This window comes from Artemia franciscana, chromosome 16, assembly GCF_032884065.1.
Source record: "Artemia franciscana chromosome 16, ASM3288406v1, whole genome shotgun sequence".
Taxonomy (NCBI): domain Eukaryota; kingdom Metazoa; phylum Arthropoda; class Branchiopoda; order Anostraca; family Artemiidae; genus Artemia; species Artemia franciscana.
Window position 1 is genome coordinate 4,491,478 of NC_088878.1, and position 16,974 is coordinate 4,508,451.

The following is a 16,974-nucleotide window of genomic DNA, read 5'->3' on the forward strand; positions in this document are numbered from 1 at the left end:
TTAAAAAAGATCAGATAATTTATAAATGTTTTTTTTTTTCAACTGAAAAGTAAGAAGGGACATTAAAACTTAAAACAAACAGATATTACTACGTATATGAAGGGTTGCCCCCTTCTCAGAGCGATGCCTCGCTCTTTACACTAGAGTTTCTTTTTTAGAACTTTAAAAAAGTTACTTATTACTTTAATTAAACGGCCCTTGTGTTTCAGGAGTCATTCTTAAATAATAGAAAGAACAAGTCAAACTTTAGAGGAGGGAACAACCCCATCATACACATAATAATTTCTGTTCGTTTTAAGGTTTAATGCTGTTCCTTAATTTCAGTTGAAAAAACTAGTTTAAAAAAATTTAACTATAGTTTAAATGTTTATAGTTTATAATATATCATTTATAATATATATTTAATTTATAACATAGTTTATAACTTATAACATAGTTTATAATTTAATCAATAGTTTAATTTAACTATAATTATAGGCTGCCTTGACCCTGTAACCTACTTTAGTTTCGTAAATTGTGATTGGAAAGATGAAGGAAATGAAAAGTAAAGCATTCACCGCAAAATTTCTTTGAAGTTAGGAGCTCCAAGTTTTAGACTCAGAGTATTATTTTTCAGAAGAAGGCGAAGTTTTTCTTTTCTTTAGCCCTTTATCAAGTCCTGTTTTTGGAGAGACTAATATTTTTCTTCTACTCTTCCTTCTGCATTGAGGTTCCCCTAGCCTAAGGACTCAAGAATATAAGTATCAAATCAATTTTAAAAATAATTTTCAGGAGTTTTTTGGGCCACATTTTTTTTGGCTTAGGGGATCCTCTAAACATTTTTTGCGCATTTCGTTGACCCTTTATCGAGCCCAATTTCAGGGGCTCAACATTATTTGTTTAGCCAGCCAATCGTTCTTTAAGCATATTTAAGAAAAGAGTTCAAACAACTCCGTATTTTTACCTATTGCTGTTATTTCAAATTTTCAACCATTAAAATGGACCCGAATCGGATTCTTTTTTTCTTACGGATGAAACTTTTAGCAAAGTAAAACATTAAGTGAGTTTAAGAAAAGTTAAGAAAGTGAACAACTTCTTTTTTACATTATGTTCCTCTTAACCCAAGGACTTGTGGCTGTAAATTTTAAACTAATTTTTTTAAACTGATTTTTTGATTTAAACTGAATTTTAACCCAAGGACTTGTGGCTGTAAATTTTAAACTGATTTTTTTTAAAACTGATTTTTAACCCAAGGACTTGTGGCTGTAAATTTTAAACAAAAATTGGACAAAAATCTTGCCTTCCCTTACAAAACATAGATGATTTTTAGAGCTTCTGTAACTTGCTACAAAAACCGAAAATATATAACATCATTCGAAATAGACGAACCTTTCAACAACATTTAAACAGGACACACCATCTTGTCCCCCAACAGCATATAAAAGACCGTCCATGACGGCAACACCGACGGACGTTCGACATGTAGTTGTAGGTGCCACATCGCTCGACCACTGATTCGTTTGAGGATCGTATCTAAATTAAGTATTCGGCATTATGATCCATTTGAACAAACTGTTTTATAGACCAAAATCGATGTTTTGGCAAATAAAAATTATGATCAATTTGTTACAAAAGAAATAGATACACATAGAAATAAATAAAAATACATTATACATGATTTCCATGACGGCAACACCGACGGACGTTCGACATGTAGTTGTAGGCGCCATATTGCTCGGCCAGTGATTCGTTCGAGTATCGTATCTAAATTAAGCATTTGGCATTATGAGCCATTTGTACAAATTGTTTTATAGACCAAAATCAACGTTTTGACAAAAAAATTATGAGCAATTTATTACAAAAGAAATAGATAGCCTACATATAAAAGTACATAAAAATATATTATACATTTCAATATAGAATACAATTGTGTTTGAAGAACTATCTCTAATCAATCTTCATCGACGAGTAGGTCATTTAAGTCAACTGTTTTACAGATCAAGATCGATATTTTGGCAAGGATCAACATAAACAGCCTATGATAAAATCGATAAAACAAGTTATATTTAAAAAAGAAAAAAATATCTTTTGAAGCAAATCTTCAAACTAAACGATCAAACTGACGCTTTTATCAAGTTTTACTGATCAACAATTTGTATTGATATTTTGGAAAAAATGCAGTAAAACCATAGATCATCATGTCTCGATCACATGATCATTTTTACAATTTTTACGAGAATTATATCATAAAAATAGATAAATATAAGAAAATAGATAAAAACACGTATGTTGAAATTAAGAAAATGGCGGCCATTTCCTTATAGTGCTGTGACTACCAATAACTCACTGTGCAAAGCCACCTGAGGCCAAAACAGCTGCGCATGCTCCTCCTCCACTTCAATCTACTTATAACTTTACTATCTTCCCACTCTCAGGAAGTTCCACTTTCCCTTAAATCCTTCCTTGCTCCTTCGCACTCTATACGGGGACGACTAGCTTTTCGTTTAGCCTAGATGGACACCCAAAATGAACAATCTTTAGCAATCTGTTATCCTTAATCTGCATCTGCAATCTGTAACACGTCTTAAGTAGGTATGACGGCGCTAAACCCTGAAGGTACAAGCCGGCAGTGCTGATCTCCGTTTCGTGGCCCTTCAGCCAGGAATTGTAATGGGGTCAGGGGACGGCCAACCTGTATTTTCGCAAATCCTTCCTGTCTACCTTGATTTCTCCAGGTACCCATTTAGAGCTGGATCGACTCTGGCTGAGCTTACAGTCACGCCAATAACTCCCGTCCCAAACCAAATAACCGGCCAGGCCAAGAATCGAACCCGTGCTCTTCAGACAAAGGATTACCAACCCAGCATGCCAAAACACGTCTTAGTTATCTTCTCATAGTCATTTTCTACTAAGGCTATAATTTTCAGAAATAACGTAATTTCTCAAGGTGACCCTGCAACGCTGTTTGCTAAAATCTCTTACTTAGACGAAATCGTTAAGTCAATCCTGGTGCAAAAATGTGGCCATGAAAGCAAGCTCTTCTTTCCAGGAATAGGGACGGATGGAGCTTATTACACAGCAGAGACCCCAAACCATCAGAAAAGCATCAGAACAGATCCAACCTTTATACCCAGTCTTTCTTTGTCGGGGTATTCGTCTTTCACAACTCTCGTCTCTCACACGTATCTCTCGTTGTATTCGTCTCTCACACGTATCTTTTTTTTCATACAAAATATGTTTAAAAAGTTTTCACTTTTTTTTACTTCAAAAAAAAAAACAATTATTAAAACTTTAAGGAATAAATACCAGTATATACGTAAACAGACAATCCACGGTCATTCGTTTGTTTTTGTTTCCCATAAAATGCAAATTATGTTCTGGTCTTGACAAGGGATGGGGGTTGTCAGCCCTACTCCTCTTAATTTTGAGTTTGAGTTGAGTTTGACTCGGTTATTTATTTTAATTTCAATTCGTTTTAGGTTTTATGTATTTATTGATGGTGATTTGTGACAGTTTTACGCTTGGAAGCTTATTTGACTTTATTTCTGTTCATTTTGGGTTAGTCTTTACTTACTCTTTACTTTTCTTTGAGTAACTTGTTTTGTGGAAAAAGTTTTTTAAATTAAGATATAGCAGAAGCAATTCTTTATCCTGATTTTTAGGTGTCAAATCATTTGACCACCGATTTGTTTGAAGATTGCACCTAAATTAGATGCAAATATTTTGGGATAAAAAATCGCTTGTTGGGTACGACTACGTTGTGCTACTACTTCAAACTTTGCCTCATCGTGGTTTGACGACAAATTTGTTTGAAGATTGCACCTAAATTACATGCACATATTTTGGGATAAGAAATTGCTTGTCGGACGCGATTATATTGCGCAGCCACTTCAGATTCCGTCCCAACGTGGTTTGACGACAAATTTTGAAAACAGATAGTTCACTTAATTCACATTAGTTCTATTCAAAGCTATTGCCATTTAAGTAGCCCCAAATACGTAATATTCTATTTGTAGGAGATAATTTTGTACACCACATTGGTTTGCCATCAAAAAAAAAAAAAAAACAACAACAAGAGCTAAGAGCTCATATGGCACTTGTCACGAGGCAAGAAGAGCTAAGAGCCAAGAGATCATATGGTATGAGCTCTAACAAAATTCTATGAATCAATAGATTGATTTAAAAGGAAAATAAGAGGCTTAATGCCGGTCAGGATTTAAAATAAGAGCTCTGAGTCACGATGTCCTTCTAATATCAAAATTCATTAAGATCCGATCACCCACTCGTAAGTTATAAATACCTAATTTTTTCTCTCCCTTTAGCCCTCCAGACGGTCGAATCTGGGAAAACGACTTTATCAAGTCAATTTGTGCAGCTCCCTGACACGCCTACCAATTTTCATCGTCCTAGCGCGTCCAGAAGCACCAAACTCGCTAAATCACAGAACCCCTCCCCCCAACCCTCAAAGAGAGCGAATCCAGTACGGTTACGTCAATAAAGTATCAAGGACATTTGCTTATTCTATCCACCAAGCTTCATCCCGATTCCTCGACTCCAAGTGTTTTCCAAGATTTCCCCCTCCAACTCCCCCCAATGTCAAAAGACCTGGTCGGGATTTGAAATAAGAGCTCTGAGATATGAATTCCTTCTAAGTATCAAATTTCATTAAGATCCGATTACCTATTCGTAAGATAAAAATACCCCAATTTTCACGTTTTCCAAGAATTCCGGTTTCCACCTCCGACTCCCCCTAATGTCACAGGATCTGGTCGGAATTTAAAATTAGAGCTTTAAAGGACAAAATCCTTCTAAATATCAAATTTCATTAAGGTCCGATTACCTATTCATAAGATAAAAATACCCCAATTTTCACGTTTTCCAAGAATTCCGGTTTCCACCTCCGACTCCCCCCAATGTCACAGGATCTGGTCGGAATTTAAAATTAGAGCTTTATAGGACAAAATCCTTCTAAATATCAAATTTCATTAAGATCTGGTCACCCATTCGTAAGTTAAAAATACCTCAATTTTCAAAATTACCCCCCCCCCCCCCCCCAACTCCACCAAAGAGAGCAACTCCGGTCCGGTTATGTCAGTCACGTATCTTAGACAGGTTTTTATTCTTCCCATGCAGTTTCATCCTGATTTCACCGCTTTAAGTATTTTCTAAGATTTCGGTCCCCCCCCCAACTGCCCCCCAATTACGCTGGATCCGTTTGAGATTTAAAATAAGAGATCTGAGTTCCGAGGTCCTTCTAAATATGAAGTTTCATGAAGATCCAATCACTCCTTCGTAAGTTAAAAATACGTCATTTTTTCTAATTTTTCAGAATTAATCCCCCTCCCCCCAATAGAGCGGATCCGTTCCAATTATATAAATTACGTATCTAAGACTTCTGCTTATTTTTCCCACCAAGTTTCATCCAGATTCCTCCAATCTAAGCGTTTTCCATGATTTTAGGTTCCCCCCCCCCCCTAATGTCACCTGGGAATTTAGTTCCCAAACTCCCCCTAATGTCACCAGATCCGGTCGGGATTTAAAATAAGAGCTTTGAGGCACAATATCCTTCTAAATATCAAATTTCATTGAGATCAGATCACCCATTCGTAAATTAAAAATACCTCATTTTTTCTAATTAATCAGAATGAACCCCCCCAGCTACCCCGAAGAGAGCGGATCCGTTCCGGTTATGTCAATCAAATATCTAGGACTTGTTCTTATTTTTCCCACCAAGTTTCATCCCAATCCCTCCACTCTAAGTGTTTTCTAAGTTTTAGGTTTCCCCTCCCAACTCCCCCCCGATGTCACCAGATCCGGTCGGGATTTAAAATAAGAGCTCTGAGAAACGATATCCTTCTAAATATCAAATTTCATTGAGATCCGATCACCTGTTCGTAAGTTAAAAATACCACATTTTTTCTAATTTTTCAGAATTAACCCCCCCCCCCCAACTACACCAAAGAGAGCGGATCCGTTCCGGGTATATCAATCATGTATCTAGGACTTGTGCTTATTTTTCCAACCAAGTTTCATCCCGATCCCTCCACTCTAAGCGTTTTCCAAATTTTAGGTTTCCCCTCCCGAATCCCCCCCAATGTCACCAGATCCGGTCAGGATTTAAAATAAGAGCTCTGAGACACATATCCTTCTAAATATCAAATTCATTAAGATCCAATCACCCGTTCGTAAGTTAAAAATACCTAATTTTTTCTAATTTTTCAGAATTACTCCCCCCCCCCCCAACTACCCCAAAGAGCGGATCCGTTCCAGTTATGTCAATCATGTATCTAGGACCTTTGCTTATTTGCCCACCAAGTTTCGTGTTCCGATCTCTCCACTCTAAGTGTTCTCCAAGATTTTAGGTCTCCCCCTCCCAACTACCCCCCCCCCCCCCAATTTCACCAGATCCGGTCGGGCTCGATATAAGACAGCTCGGAGACACGATATAATTCCAAACATCGAATTTCATTAAGATCTGATCAATCGTTCGTAAGTTAAAAATGCTTCAATTTTTCTATTTTTTCCGAATTAACGGGCCTCCCACTCCCCCCAGATGGTCAAATCGGAAAAACGACTATTTCTAATTTAATCTGGTTCGGTCCCTGATATACCTGCTAAATTTCATCGTCCTAGCTTACATGGAAGTGCCTAAAGTAGCAAAACCGGGACCGACAGACAGACAGACCGACAGAATTTGCGATTGCTATATGTCACTTGGTTAATACCAAAGTGCCATAAAAAACAAAAAAAGCGAAAATGTTTTTTTTTATAAGGCCAACAAAAATACTTGATGCAACAAAAACGGATATTTCGAGAAGGCAACTGCTTCCCATCTTCAGCAATATTAGAGAAAGTCCCCAAAAATACAGTTCACATTTCCTGAGCCAAAATGGGAACGATTTAGACGAGAAAAAAAGAGAATCAAATAAGTAAAAGACACCATATTTCCGTTGATAATGCCCTCAAAAAGAGGAAAAAACACATTTTTTTTACTCAGCCCTTGCTGAACATGTCTATGACCATCCGCGCCAAACCTTTTTGTTTGACGAGACTAGCTTAATGTCTTATGAAACGGGTTTAGCCCACCAATACAGAGGTTCATTTTGATATCTAAGTTATGTCTTTTTATTCTCTTTTTTCTTGTCTAAAGTGTTCCCATTTTGCTTAGAAAATGTGAACTGTATTTTTAGGAACTTTCTCTAATATAACCTTTCTTTAAGCGCCATCCCCCCTGCTATTAGTTTTTAGTTTTCAGCGTCATCCCCCCTGGCTGCATGGCGCTGCCTTATATTTTTGTTTTGAGATTTCTAATATACAGCATTGGAAGTGCCGATTAGACCAGGTAAGTCCACCTCCTAAAATTCAGCTTATGGGCACCAATGTCCCCGTTTAGCCCATTAATACAGAGGTGTTTGAAATACATAAACATATAAATTTAGGTTTGGCTCTTTACAGTGATACAGCTCATTTAAAATAAGTGACTCTTATTTTGTTTTTTTTATGAGAATCTAATAATTTACTTATTCCAAAAATAAGTTCTATGTGTCACTTCCACATTCACAGCATAATACGAATTCTCAACCCCTCATATCTAAAAGATTTAAATAAACAAGCTTTATTTACAAGCGGACAAATGTGACGTAGATCTCTGCTTTATTATTTTATTTAAATGAAAGAAACTTGTTTTTCATTGTTATTTCATTTGAAGTTACTTTTCTATATTCTAATTGAAAACATAGTTAGTCGTTAGATTTTGGGTGAGTGGCTGACCTTTTTATGGCACTTGGTAAATACCAAGTGTTAATTCGTTAACGGTTAGTTCGGAAAAATTAGAAAAAATGAGGTATTTTTAACTTACGAACGGGTGATCAGATCTTAATGAAATTTGATATTTATAAGGATATCGTGTCTCAGAGCTCTCATTTTGAATCCCGACCGGATCCGGTTAAATTGGGGGGAGTTGGAGGGGGGAGCCTAAAATCTTGGAAAACGCTTAGAGTGGAGGAACCGGGATGAAACTTGGTGGTAAATATAAGCACAAGTCCTAGATATGTAATTGACATAACGGAATGGATTCGTTCGCTTTCGAGGAGTTGGAGGGAAGGTTAATTCTGAAAAATTAGAAAAATGAGGTATTTTTAATTTACGAAGGAGTGATCGGAGCTTAATGAAATTTCATATTTAGAAGGACCTCGTAACTCAGATCTCTTATTTTAAATCCAGACCGAATCCAGTGTCATTTGGGGGATTTGGGGGGGGGGACCAGAAATCTTGGAAAACGCTTAAAGCGGAGAGATCAGGATGAAACTTGGTGGAAAGAATAAGCAGAAGTCATAGATACGTGATTGACATAACCGGACTGAATCCGCTCTCTATGGGGGAGTTGGAGGGGTGTTAATTCGGAAAAATTTGAAAAAATGAGGTATTTTTAACTTACAAACGGGTGATCAGATTTTGATCAAATTTAATATTTAGAAGGATACCGTGTCTAAGAGCTCTTATTTTAAATCTCGACCGGATCCAGTGTCATTGGGGGAGTTGGGGGGGGGGGACCGGAAACCTTGGGAAACGCTTAGAGTGGAGAGATCAGGATGAAACTTGGTGGGAAGAATATGCAAAAGTCCTAGATACGTGATTGACATAAACGGACTGAATCTGCTCTCTTTAGGGGAGTAGGAGGGGGTGTTAATTCGCAAAAATTAGAAAAACTGAGGTATTTTTAACATAAGAACGGGTGACCGTGCGTGTGGTATTTTTAAATTTGATATTTAGAAGGCACTTATGTCTCAGAGATCTTATTTTAAATCCCAAACAGATCTGGTGACACTGGAGGGGAGTTGGAGGGGGAAACGGGAAATCTTGGAAAACACTTAGAGTGAAGAGATCGGGATGAAACTTAGCGGGTAGAATAAGCAAATGTCGTAGATACGTGATTGACGTCACCGGACTGGATCCACTCTCTCTGGGGGAGTTAGGGGGAATTCAGTGCTTTTGCGAGTTCGGGGCTTCTGGACGTGCTAGGACGATAAAATTGGTAGGCGTGTCAGGGACCTGCAAGAATCGACTTGACAAAGTCGTTTTCCCCGACTCGACTATCTGGGGGGGGGGGGCTGAAAGGAGAGGAAAAATTAGAAAAAATGATGTATTTTTAACTTACAAGTGGGTGATCGGATCTTAATGAATTTTAATATTTAGAATAACCTCGTGTCTCAGAGCTTTTATGTTAAGTCCCGAACGGCATTAAGCCTCTGATTTTCCTTTTAAATTAATCTATTGATTCTTAGAATTTTGCTATTTTTCATGCCATATGAGCTCTTGGCTCTTCCAACCTCGTCACAAGTGCAATATGAGCTCTTATCTCTTGTTTTTTATTTGGGTTTACTGTTTTGATTTTTTTTTTTTTTTTACCTGTTATTTTATTCCATGCTGATAATAATAATTTATTCCTCACGCCTCTCAATACAAAATTTCCACATAACTGACACCTTGTGTCAATAGCTTTTCAATTCCTTCAATTTCGGTTTTTGTTTCATTTTGCTATCCAAGTTATGTCTTTTTATTCTCTCTTTTTTGTCTAAAGCGTTCCCATTTTGCTTAGAAAATGTGAACTGTATTTTTAGGGACTTTCTCTAACATCATTGAAGAAGGGAACCCATTGTCTTCTCAAAACATCTGTTTTTGTTGCATCCAGTATTTTTATTGGCCTTGTAAAACCCCATTTTCGCTTTTCTCCTCTTCTTTTTCAAATATTGCTAAATTCGAGCGTGTTCCTATTTTTTCAAGCGATAGGGGGGCAAATTATTCCCTTTTATAGGATACTGAGGGATATCAAAACATGTTTCTCGTTTCTTTTCTCTGGCTTACTATACAACAATGGTTAAATATAAAAATAAAGTAGAGCCCAGAATGTAATGATTTATATATGTGTTTCTGTCAGTTGTTTGGTTTTCTTTTTTTTATTCCTTCCAGTTGCCCTTTGTGATTCATGATACCCAAAGTGTTCTTATTTTATAAGCAACAAGCATTGTGATTGATGTAATTTATATCAATAAATAAATAAAATAAACAGTTATAGTGGTGTAATTAAATAAAAAAAAAGCTACATTCAATGGCAACAATCCAAAAATTTAAATAGTAATTGTTACTTCAAGGCCAACACATTTAGATATTAGAAAACTTTCATCACAAGAGACTAGCGAAACAAGATCAAGCAATGAATCAACTTTCAAGTTGTTTCCACTGTCTGTTTTTTTAAAATTATTAAAATCAGCCTCTAAACGGTTCCAATGAGGTACAATCAAATAAAACCACATACTTTACCCAAAAATCAAGTACCTTTCAATAGTATTTAAGTATGATTGTCCATCATGTCCACCAACTGCATAAAGAAGATCACTCAGCACCGCCACACCGACGCCACACCGCCGTTTCGCCATTGGAGCGACTAATTTCCAGTCACCGGTCAATGGGTCAAATCGTTCCACACTGGCAATAGCATCACCGCTGCACCATCCACCAACTGAAAAAAAAACACTTTGTTTTAATTTCTTTTTCTGAGTCAGTTGCATGAAAACACATTTCCATATAGACGACCTTACTGCAAAGACTGCAGTGATTCATCGAATATTTATGAGGCTGTCTACAGAAACGAAATAATAATTTTTGAGGCTAAGGAGCAAACCTGGCATCCTATCGAAAAGAGGAGGGAGGTTACGCTAACTATAATCGATCATTAATCAAAACCTAGGGAGAAATGCGATATGGGAAAACCTTCAAACCTCTCCTTACTGCAGCGTGTCAAACCAGCTATTATGTACCAGCTATTACACAACAAGTTCTATTCAGAAACATTTTTTGGGTGAAAGGTACGTACATACAAACATACAAAATTTTCATGTATTTTGAGCAAACACTAACAAGAGACAGAAAACATGTTTATCAGGAAAGATAGACCACACAACCTTAAAGGGGCGTCGTTTGCCAAACAGAGTCGCCAGTCCCTTGAAAGTTAACCTATCTAACTCGTGACCACAGTAAAAACAGGCCTATCAATTAATTGTGCTAGCAACTCGTTAGAACTGGAGAATTAGACTGAAAAAAAACACACAACAATTGTGCACACCAGGACCTTATCCAGGGTTTTTGTTCGAAGGGGGGGGGGGTACAAAAAACTTAATAGAGCGCATAAAAAAATTATATGCATTTTGTTATGCTTTTACGAGTTGGACCGGCATTATGGGGGGACGGTTCAACCCCCTTAGCCTCCTCCTTGGATACACCGTTGGTCACTATCCTACACTATCCTAAATGTTCATCAGAGATTACAATTGATATAAGAGTTGCAACTTCATTACATAGTTACCCTTTGGCAATTATACATCTTGGGCTTGGTTGATTTTAATAACTAATTTAAGACGTATTTCTTTACAAATAAAAACGTAGTAAATATGCAAAAATCAAGATAATGAAGATAAGGGATATAGTGGTAAAATAAACGTGGAGATACTAATAAATATCCATGTAGTAGATATGCTTATATGTCTGTGTCTACATATTAATATGTAGCAAATATGTTGTGCAAGTCTTTGCATAGAATTAAGCACATCACTGATTGAAACAAACAAATTATAACACAAGCATATACAAAACGGGCAAACAAAGAGAAGACTTTAAAAAACACTCATAAAAAAATAAGTAAAGAGATAAAGCAAAAGAAGATCTTTAAAAATTTTGCTTAAAAACGTTAATACTCTTTGAAAACTTGAGGTCTGACGATTCAAATGAAGGTTGGTGGGTGTTTTTACAATCCTCAAATTTTTCTGGTTTCCACGAATATCCCCGAATTCTCCCGAAGTGAATCTTAATAAAACTAGCAATATCTATTTCGTAATAAAGTTTGTATATTTTCGAACATTAATTCCTTTAGGACTTCAGAGAGCCAAATTTGTTTTCAGGTAAATGTGAGGAAAGCCAAGAAAATTTGCAGATAGTAGAAACAATGGCTCCAGACATTAAGAACGTATTTCAGAAGATATTACAGTGCACCATCATAGGCAGCGCAATAATGCTGCCTAAGTAAAGAACGATGTTGCCCCAATGTAATATTATATATATACAATTTTTTAGACCAGGGAAGTTCGTATCGAAGGATTTGTCATAGAAACTTCAAAAAAGGCTAATTCAATTGGAATTTGACATGACTAGTTAATTGATAGGGAAAAGTCGAAAGTAATTGGAGGGCTTCCAACGTCCCTCCCATGCTCATCATTTCCCCAAAGACATCCAATTAAAACTTTGAGATACCCATTTCGTTCAATGTAGCTTAGAAGACCGGAAATAATGCCTTTGAGGATGATAACCCCATGAAAGCTCTCTTTTATAAAAAGCGTGGTTGTATAAACTTTGGTGGTGGCTCATTAAATTGGTAATCAGAAGCTATAATGCCTTTCTTATGAGTCAAAGTGATCGGAGGGAAGCTACCCTTTTGGGAGTTAAAACCAGCCCCCAAAAGCATGGGGGCAAGGGTTGTAGGTTATACAACGAGGGCATTTAAGGCTTTTATGGAAGGAGTGGTTATGTAAACTTTGATAAAGGCTCATTTGGTTAAAAATTGGAAGTTCTAGTTCCCTTTTAAGAGTCAGAAGTAATGGAGGGCAGCTAGCCACTCCCCCCCCCCGACTACCTCTGTTTTCACCAAACAAATCTGATTGAAATTGTGATAACGGTCTTGTTCAAAATAGTCTAAAGAACATATAACAATGCCGAACATAGGATGCCGTTGTCAATAGGATTGACATAACCCCAATCCCCAGGGGAGAGAGTTGTAAGTCATACCCTGGGGGTATATAAGGTTTTTATGGAATGAATGGCCGTATAAACTTCAGATGTGGCTCATTTGATTTGAAATTGGAAGTTATAACATCCTTTTTAACAGTCAAAAGTGATTTGAGAGCAACCAGCCCCCCCCCCCTCTCCGCCACACCAATCATTTCCCAAAACCACTTCAATCAAAACTTGGAGATATCTATTTTGTTCATTGTAGTTGAGGAGTCTAGAAAATATGTCAACCCCACAGTGAGAAAGGCAACCCCACAGAGTTCTCAGAACCTGGGGGCATATAAGGTTTTTATAGAAAGAGGGGTCTTATATGCTTTGGAAGAGACCCAACGGATTGGTAATCAGAAGTTCAAGTGCCCTTTTTAAAAGTAAAAGTGATCAGAGGGCAGCTACTCCCCCACACGTCGTGTTTTCCCGAAATGCATCCACTAGGATTTTTGAGACAATCATTTTATATATAACGAGGCTTTTGGGTTGATACAAACCACCAGGGCCTGGGGGCAAGGACTATGAGTTATGCACCGGAGGCATTTAAGTTTTTATTGAAGGGATGGTTGTTTAACTTTTAGAGGCGACTCATTTGGTTTAAAAAGATCTAGTTCCCTTTTAAGAGTCAAAGGTGATGGAGGGTAACTAGCCCCTCCACAAACCCCTCTTTTCACCAAACACATCTGACTGAAATTGTGAGATAGCGATTTTGTTCAAAACGGTCCAGACAACACAAGACAGTGCATCTACGGTAGACACAATCCCCCCAGCGCCCCGGGGATAGGGCTGTAAATCAAGTCCTGGGGAATGTAAGGCTTTTACGGCATGGGGGGTCGTATAAACTTCTGACAGAGCTCATTTGATTTGAAATTGGAAATTATAGTGCCCTCTTTAAGAGCCCAAGTGATTTGAGAGCAACCAGCCCCCCCCCCCCTTCCACGCCAATCATTTCCCCAAACAACTCCAATAAAGACTTGGAGGTAACAAATTTGTTCATCGTAGTTGAAGGGTCCGGAAATTATGTCAGTGAGAATGACACCCCAACCGAGTTCTCAGGACAATGGTTGTAAGTTATTCCCTAGGGACATATAAGGTTTTCATAGATAGAGGGATCGCGAAAATTCCGGAAGGGGGCTCATTGAACTGGAGATAAGATGATCTAGTGCCCTTTTCACGAGTCAAAGTGATCAAAGCGCAGCTACACCCCCCCTTACACGAACACACGTTGTGATTTCCCGAGTATAATCCAATAACGTTGCATCACCATAGAAATTGTGAGGGAGTCCTTTTAATCAAAATAGTTCAAAAATCATATAACAAGGCTCTTGGGGTTGATAAAGACCACCGAACCTGGGGACAAGGGTTGTAAGTTATGCCCCTGGGGTACTTAATGTTCTTATGGAAGGGATGGTTGTACAAACTTTAGAGGTAGCTCATTTGGTTGAAATTGGATGTTCTAGTTCCCTTTTACGATTCAAAAGAGATGGAGGTGAACTAGCTCCCCCCCCCCAACTACCCCTCTTTTCACCAAACGCTTCTGATCTAAATTGTGAAATTGCCATTTTGTTTAAAATAGTCCAAAGAACACAACGACAATGCTTCCAGGTTCGGCACAATCCCCCAGACCTCTAGGGAGAGGGCCTTTAAGTTTTGCTCTGGAAGTTATAGTGCCGTTTTTAAGAGTCAAACTGATTTGAAAGCAACCATCTTATCGAACGGCTTATCGTATCAAGAGGAAACGTCAGGTGCATTATGAGTGGGATGTTCAGTTGACAAAAAGGCAAAATGTACCTGCTACTACTGCTATTAATACTGCCGCTATTAATAATAATACACTTATAGTGCTATTACTGTCCCTACTACTACCACTACAACTATGATACTAGAGCAAGTAAGGCTACACGTACGAAGGTGAAAGTTTGACAGAATATTGAGGGGAAATTTGAACTAAATAAAAAAAAAACACTATGTGCATGCAGATTACCAAAAGGGCGTATCTCAAGAATTGATTTGGGTATTAAGCTGAATCTTTCAGAGAATACTTGAAGGGGAAGATCAATTGACAAAAAGGTAACATATGCTTGTCAATACTAACACTAATATGACTGCTACTTTTCCTTATGATACTACTGCTACTAATCGACTTAAGAACGGATTTGGGTATCAAGTTGGAACTCTCAGAGAACACTTAAAGGAGAAGATCAATTGACCAAAAGGCAATAAGTGCATACTACTACTAATACTTCTGCTACTGCAACATTTACTAGTCCTATTGCTACTATTACTATTGCTCCAACTAGTACTTCTATCGCTAAGGTTATCAAAAGGACATCCCAACAATGTAATAGCTATGGCTAATTGCATTAAGTTGAGTAGTATTACTACTGCTGTGAGTACTACTGCAACTATACCTGGCGGTATGAGGGTGAAATTTTCAGAGAATATTTCAGAAACTTTCTGTTGTACGGATGACAACCTGCCATCCATATGCAGATTGTCAAAAGGGTATATCAGCAATATCTTAGGAACAGTTTCGTATGTGAAATTAAGACTTACAATTCTTGTTGTGGGACACGTTGAACAAATCAAAAGACAATATTTGCATCATAATACTGCTGCTTCTACTCCTACAAGTACTACTTAATGCTACTATTAATACTACTGCTACTACTACTACTACTACTAAAACTACTTCTACTATTAACTCTACTCCTACTATTACTACTATAACTACTGGTGCTACTAATACTAATAGTAAATCTAAGGGTATGAAGGCAAAACTTTTGGCAATATTGTAACTTTACTGAAATAAATCGAAACACTATGTCCCAATAGTCTGTCAAGAGGACGTATCAGTGATGCTTCAGGACCAGTGGATGGTATTACGTCGAAAATTTCATCGTGTCTTGAAGGGGATGTTGAATACCAAACAAATGTGCTATTTGCATATTGCTACTATAACTATTGCTACTATACAAGCTAAAGGTATTAAGATGAAGCTTCCAAGGAATATTTAGGCGGATGCTGAACTAAATCAAAACGAACTATGATCATGTAGATTATCAAAAGGGTGACAAATCAATATCACAATAACGGCTTACATTCTTAAGTAGGACCTTTCAGGGTAAGTTGTGACGGATTTTAAACTAGTCAAAAGACACTAAGAGCATGAAGTTGAACCGTTCAGGGGGAGTTTCAATTAAACGAGTAAAATACACACATGTCAAGTATTAAAAGGGCATACAAGCAATATCATCGGCAGCGATGCTCTATCATAGCTAGTAATATCATTGATATTTTGAAGTAGCTAATTTGATTGGAAACTCAAGTATTACTTTCAAGAATTAAAAGTGATTGGAGGGTAATCAGCTCTCCTCTTTAGCTCGTAATTTTCATAAATAATCAAAATTTAAGATAGCCATTTTGTTCAGTGTAGCTGAACGGTCTTGTAACTTTATCTCTAGGGCTATCAGGAACGTCAACCCCTTACAATTATGCAATTTACCCAATATGTTCAAAAACTAAATGCTGCCTTAAGATTAAATCAAAATGCACTATGTGTATGCTGGTTGTCAATAAGACATCTCAGCAATATCCCAAGAACGACTGGGGGTATCATGTTCAAACTTTCGGGGCTACTGCTATCAATACTTCTGCTCTTAAAATTTAACTAAAGCAAAAGTGTAAGTGTATCCAAGCTGTCAAAGAGCAAAGATGGAAATTTTTGCGAATGGTATTAAGTTTTATAGCAACTAGAGGAGGTATAAACTAAATTAAACACTACTATTTGTGTCCAGATTTTTATAACAGAGAATGTTGTTAAAAATTGTAGAAATTTTTTTTCCAGCATACAAACAGGATGCCAGACTAAAAAGTCTTAAAGAAAATCAGAAAAGATTTAAACTATTATTTTCTTTTTCCTGAAAAAGACATAGGCGAAAATAATTGCTATGTCAATATAAAACAAACAGAAATTAAATAAAAAAAACCTTTCACGAAATAAGTTTTTCAAAAAAAAGTAAAGAGCTCCATTAAACCAAAAATGAACGAAAATAGAATCAAATAATCTACCAAGAGTAAAACTACCACAAATCAGCATCGATAAACAAATAAAACCAAAAACGAACATAATTAAAAATAAACAACCGAGTCAATCTCAAAACGAGTAGA

General features: G+C 37.1%; 1 protein-coding gene across 1 annotated transcript in view; it reads right to left on the reverse strand.

Annotated features, from left to right (window-relative positions):
- The window catches only part of LOC136036930 (kelch-like protein diablo), a 63,375-nt gene that overhangs the window by 14,283 nt on the left and 32,118 nt on the right, over positions 1-16,974 (reverse strand). The window contains exons 6-7 of the mRNA XM_065719316.1: positions 10,315-10,498; positions 1,369-1,512 (exon numbers count right to left, since the gene is read on the reverse strand). Coding sequence (XP_065575388.1) covers positions 1,369-1,512; positions 10,315-10,498 — 328 coding nt within the window. The remainder of the gene's footprint in view (positions 1-1,368; positions 1,513-10,314; positions 10,499-16,974) is intronic.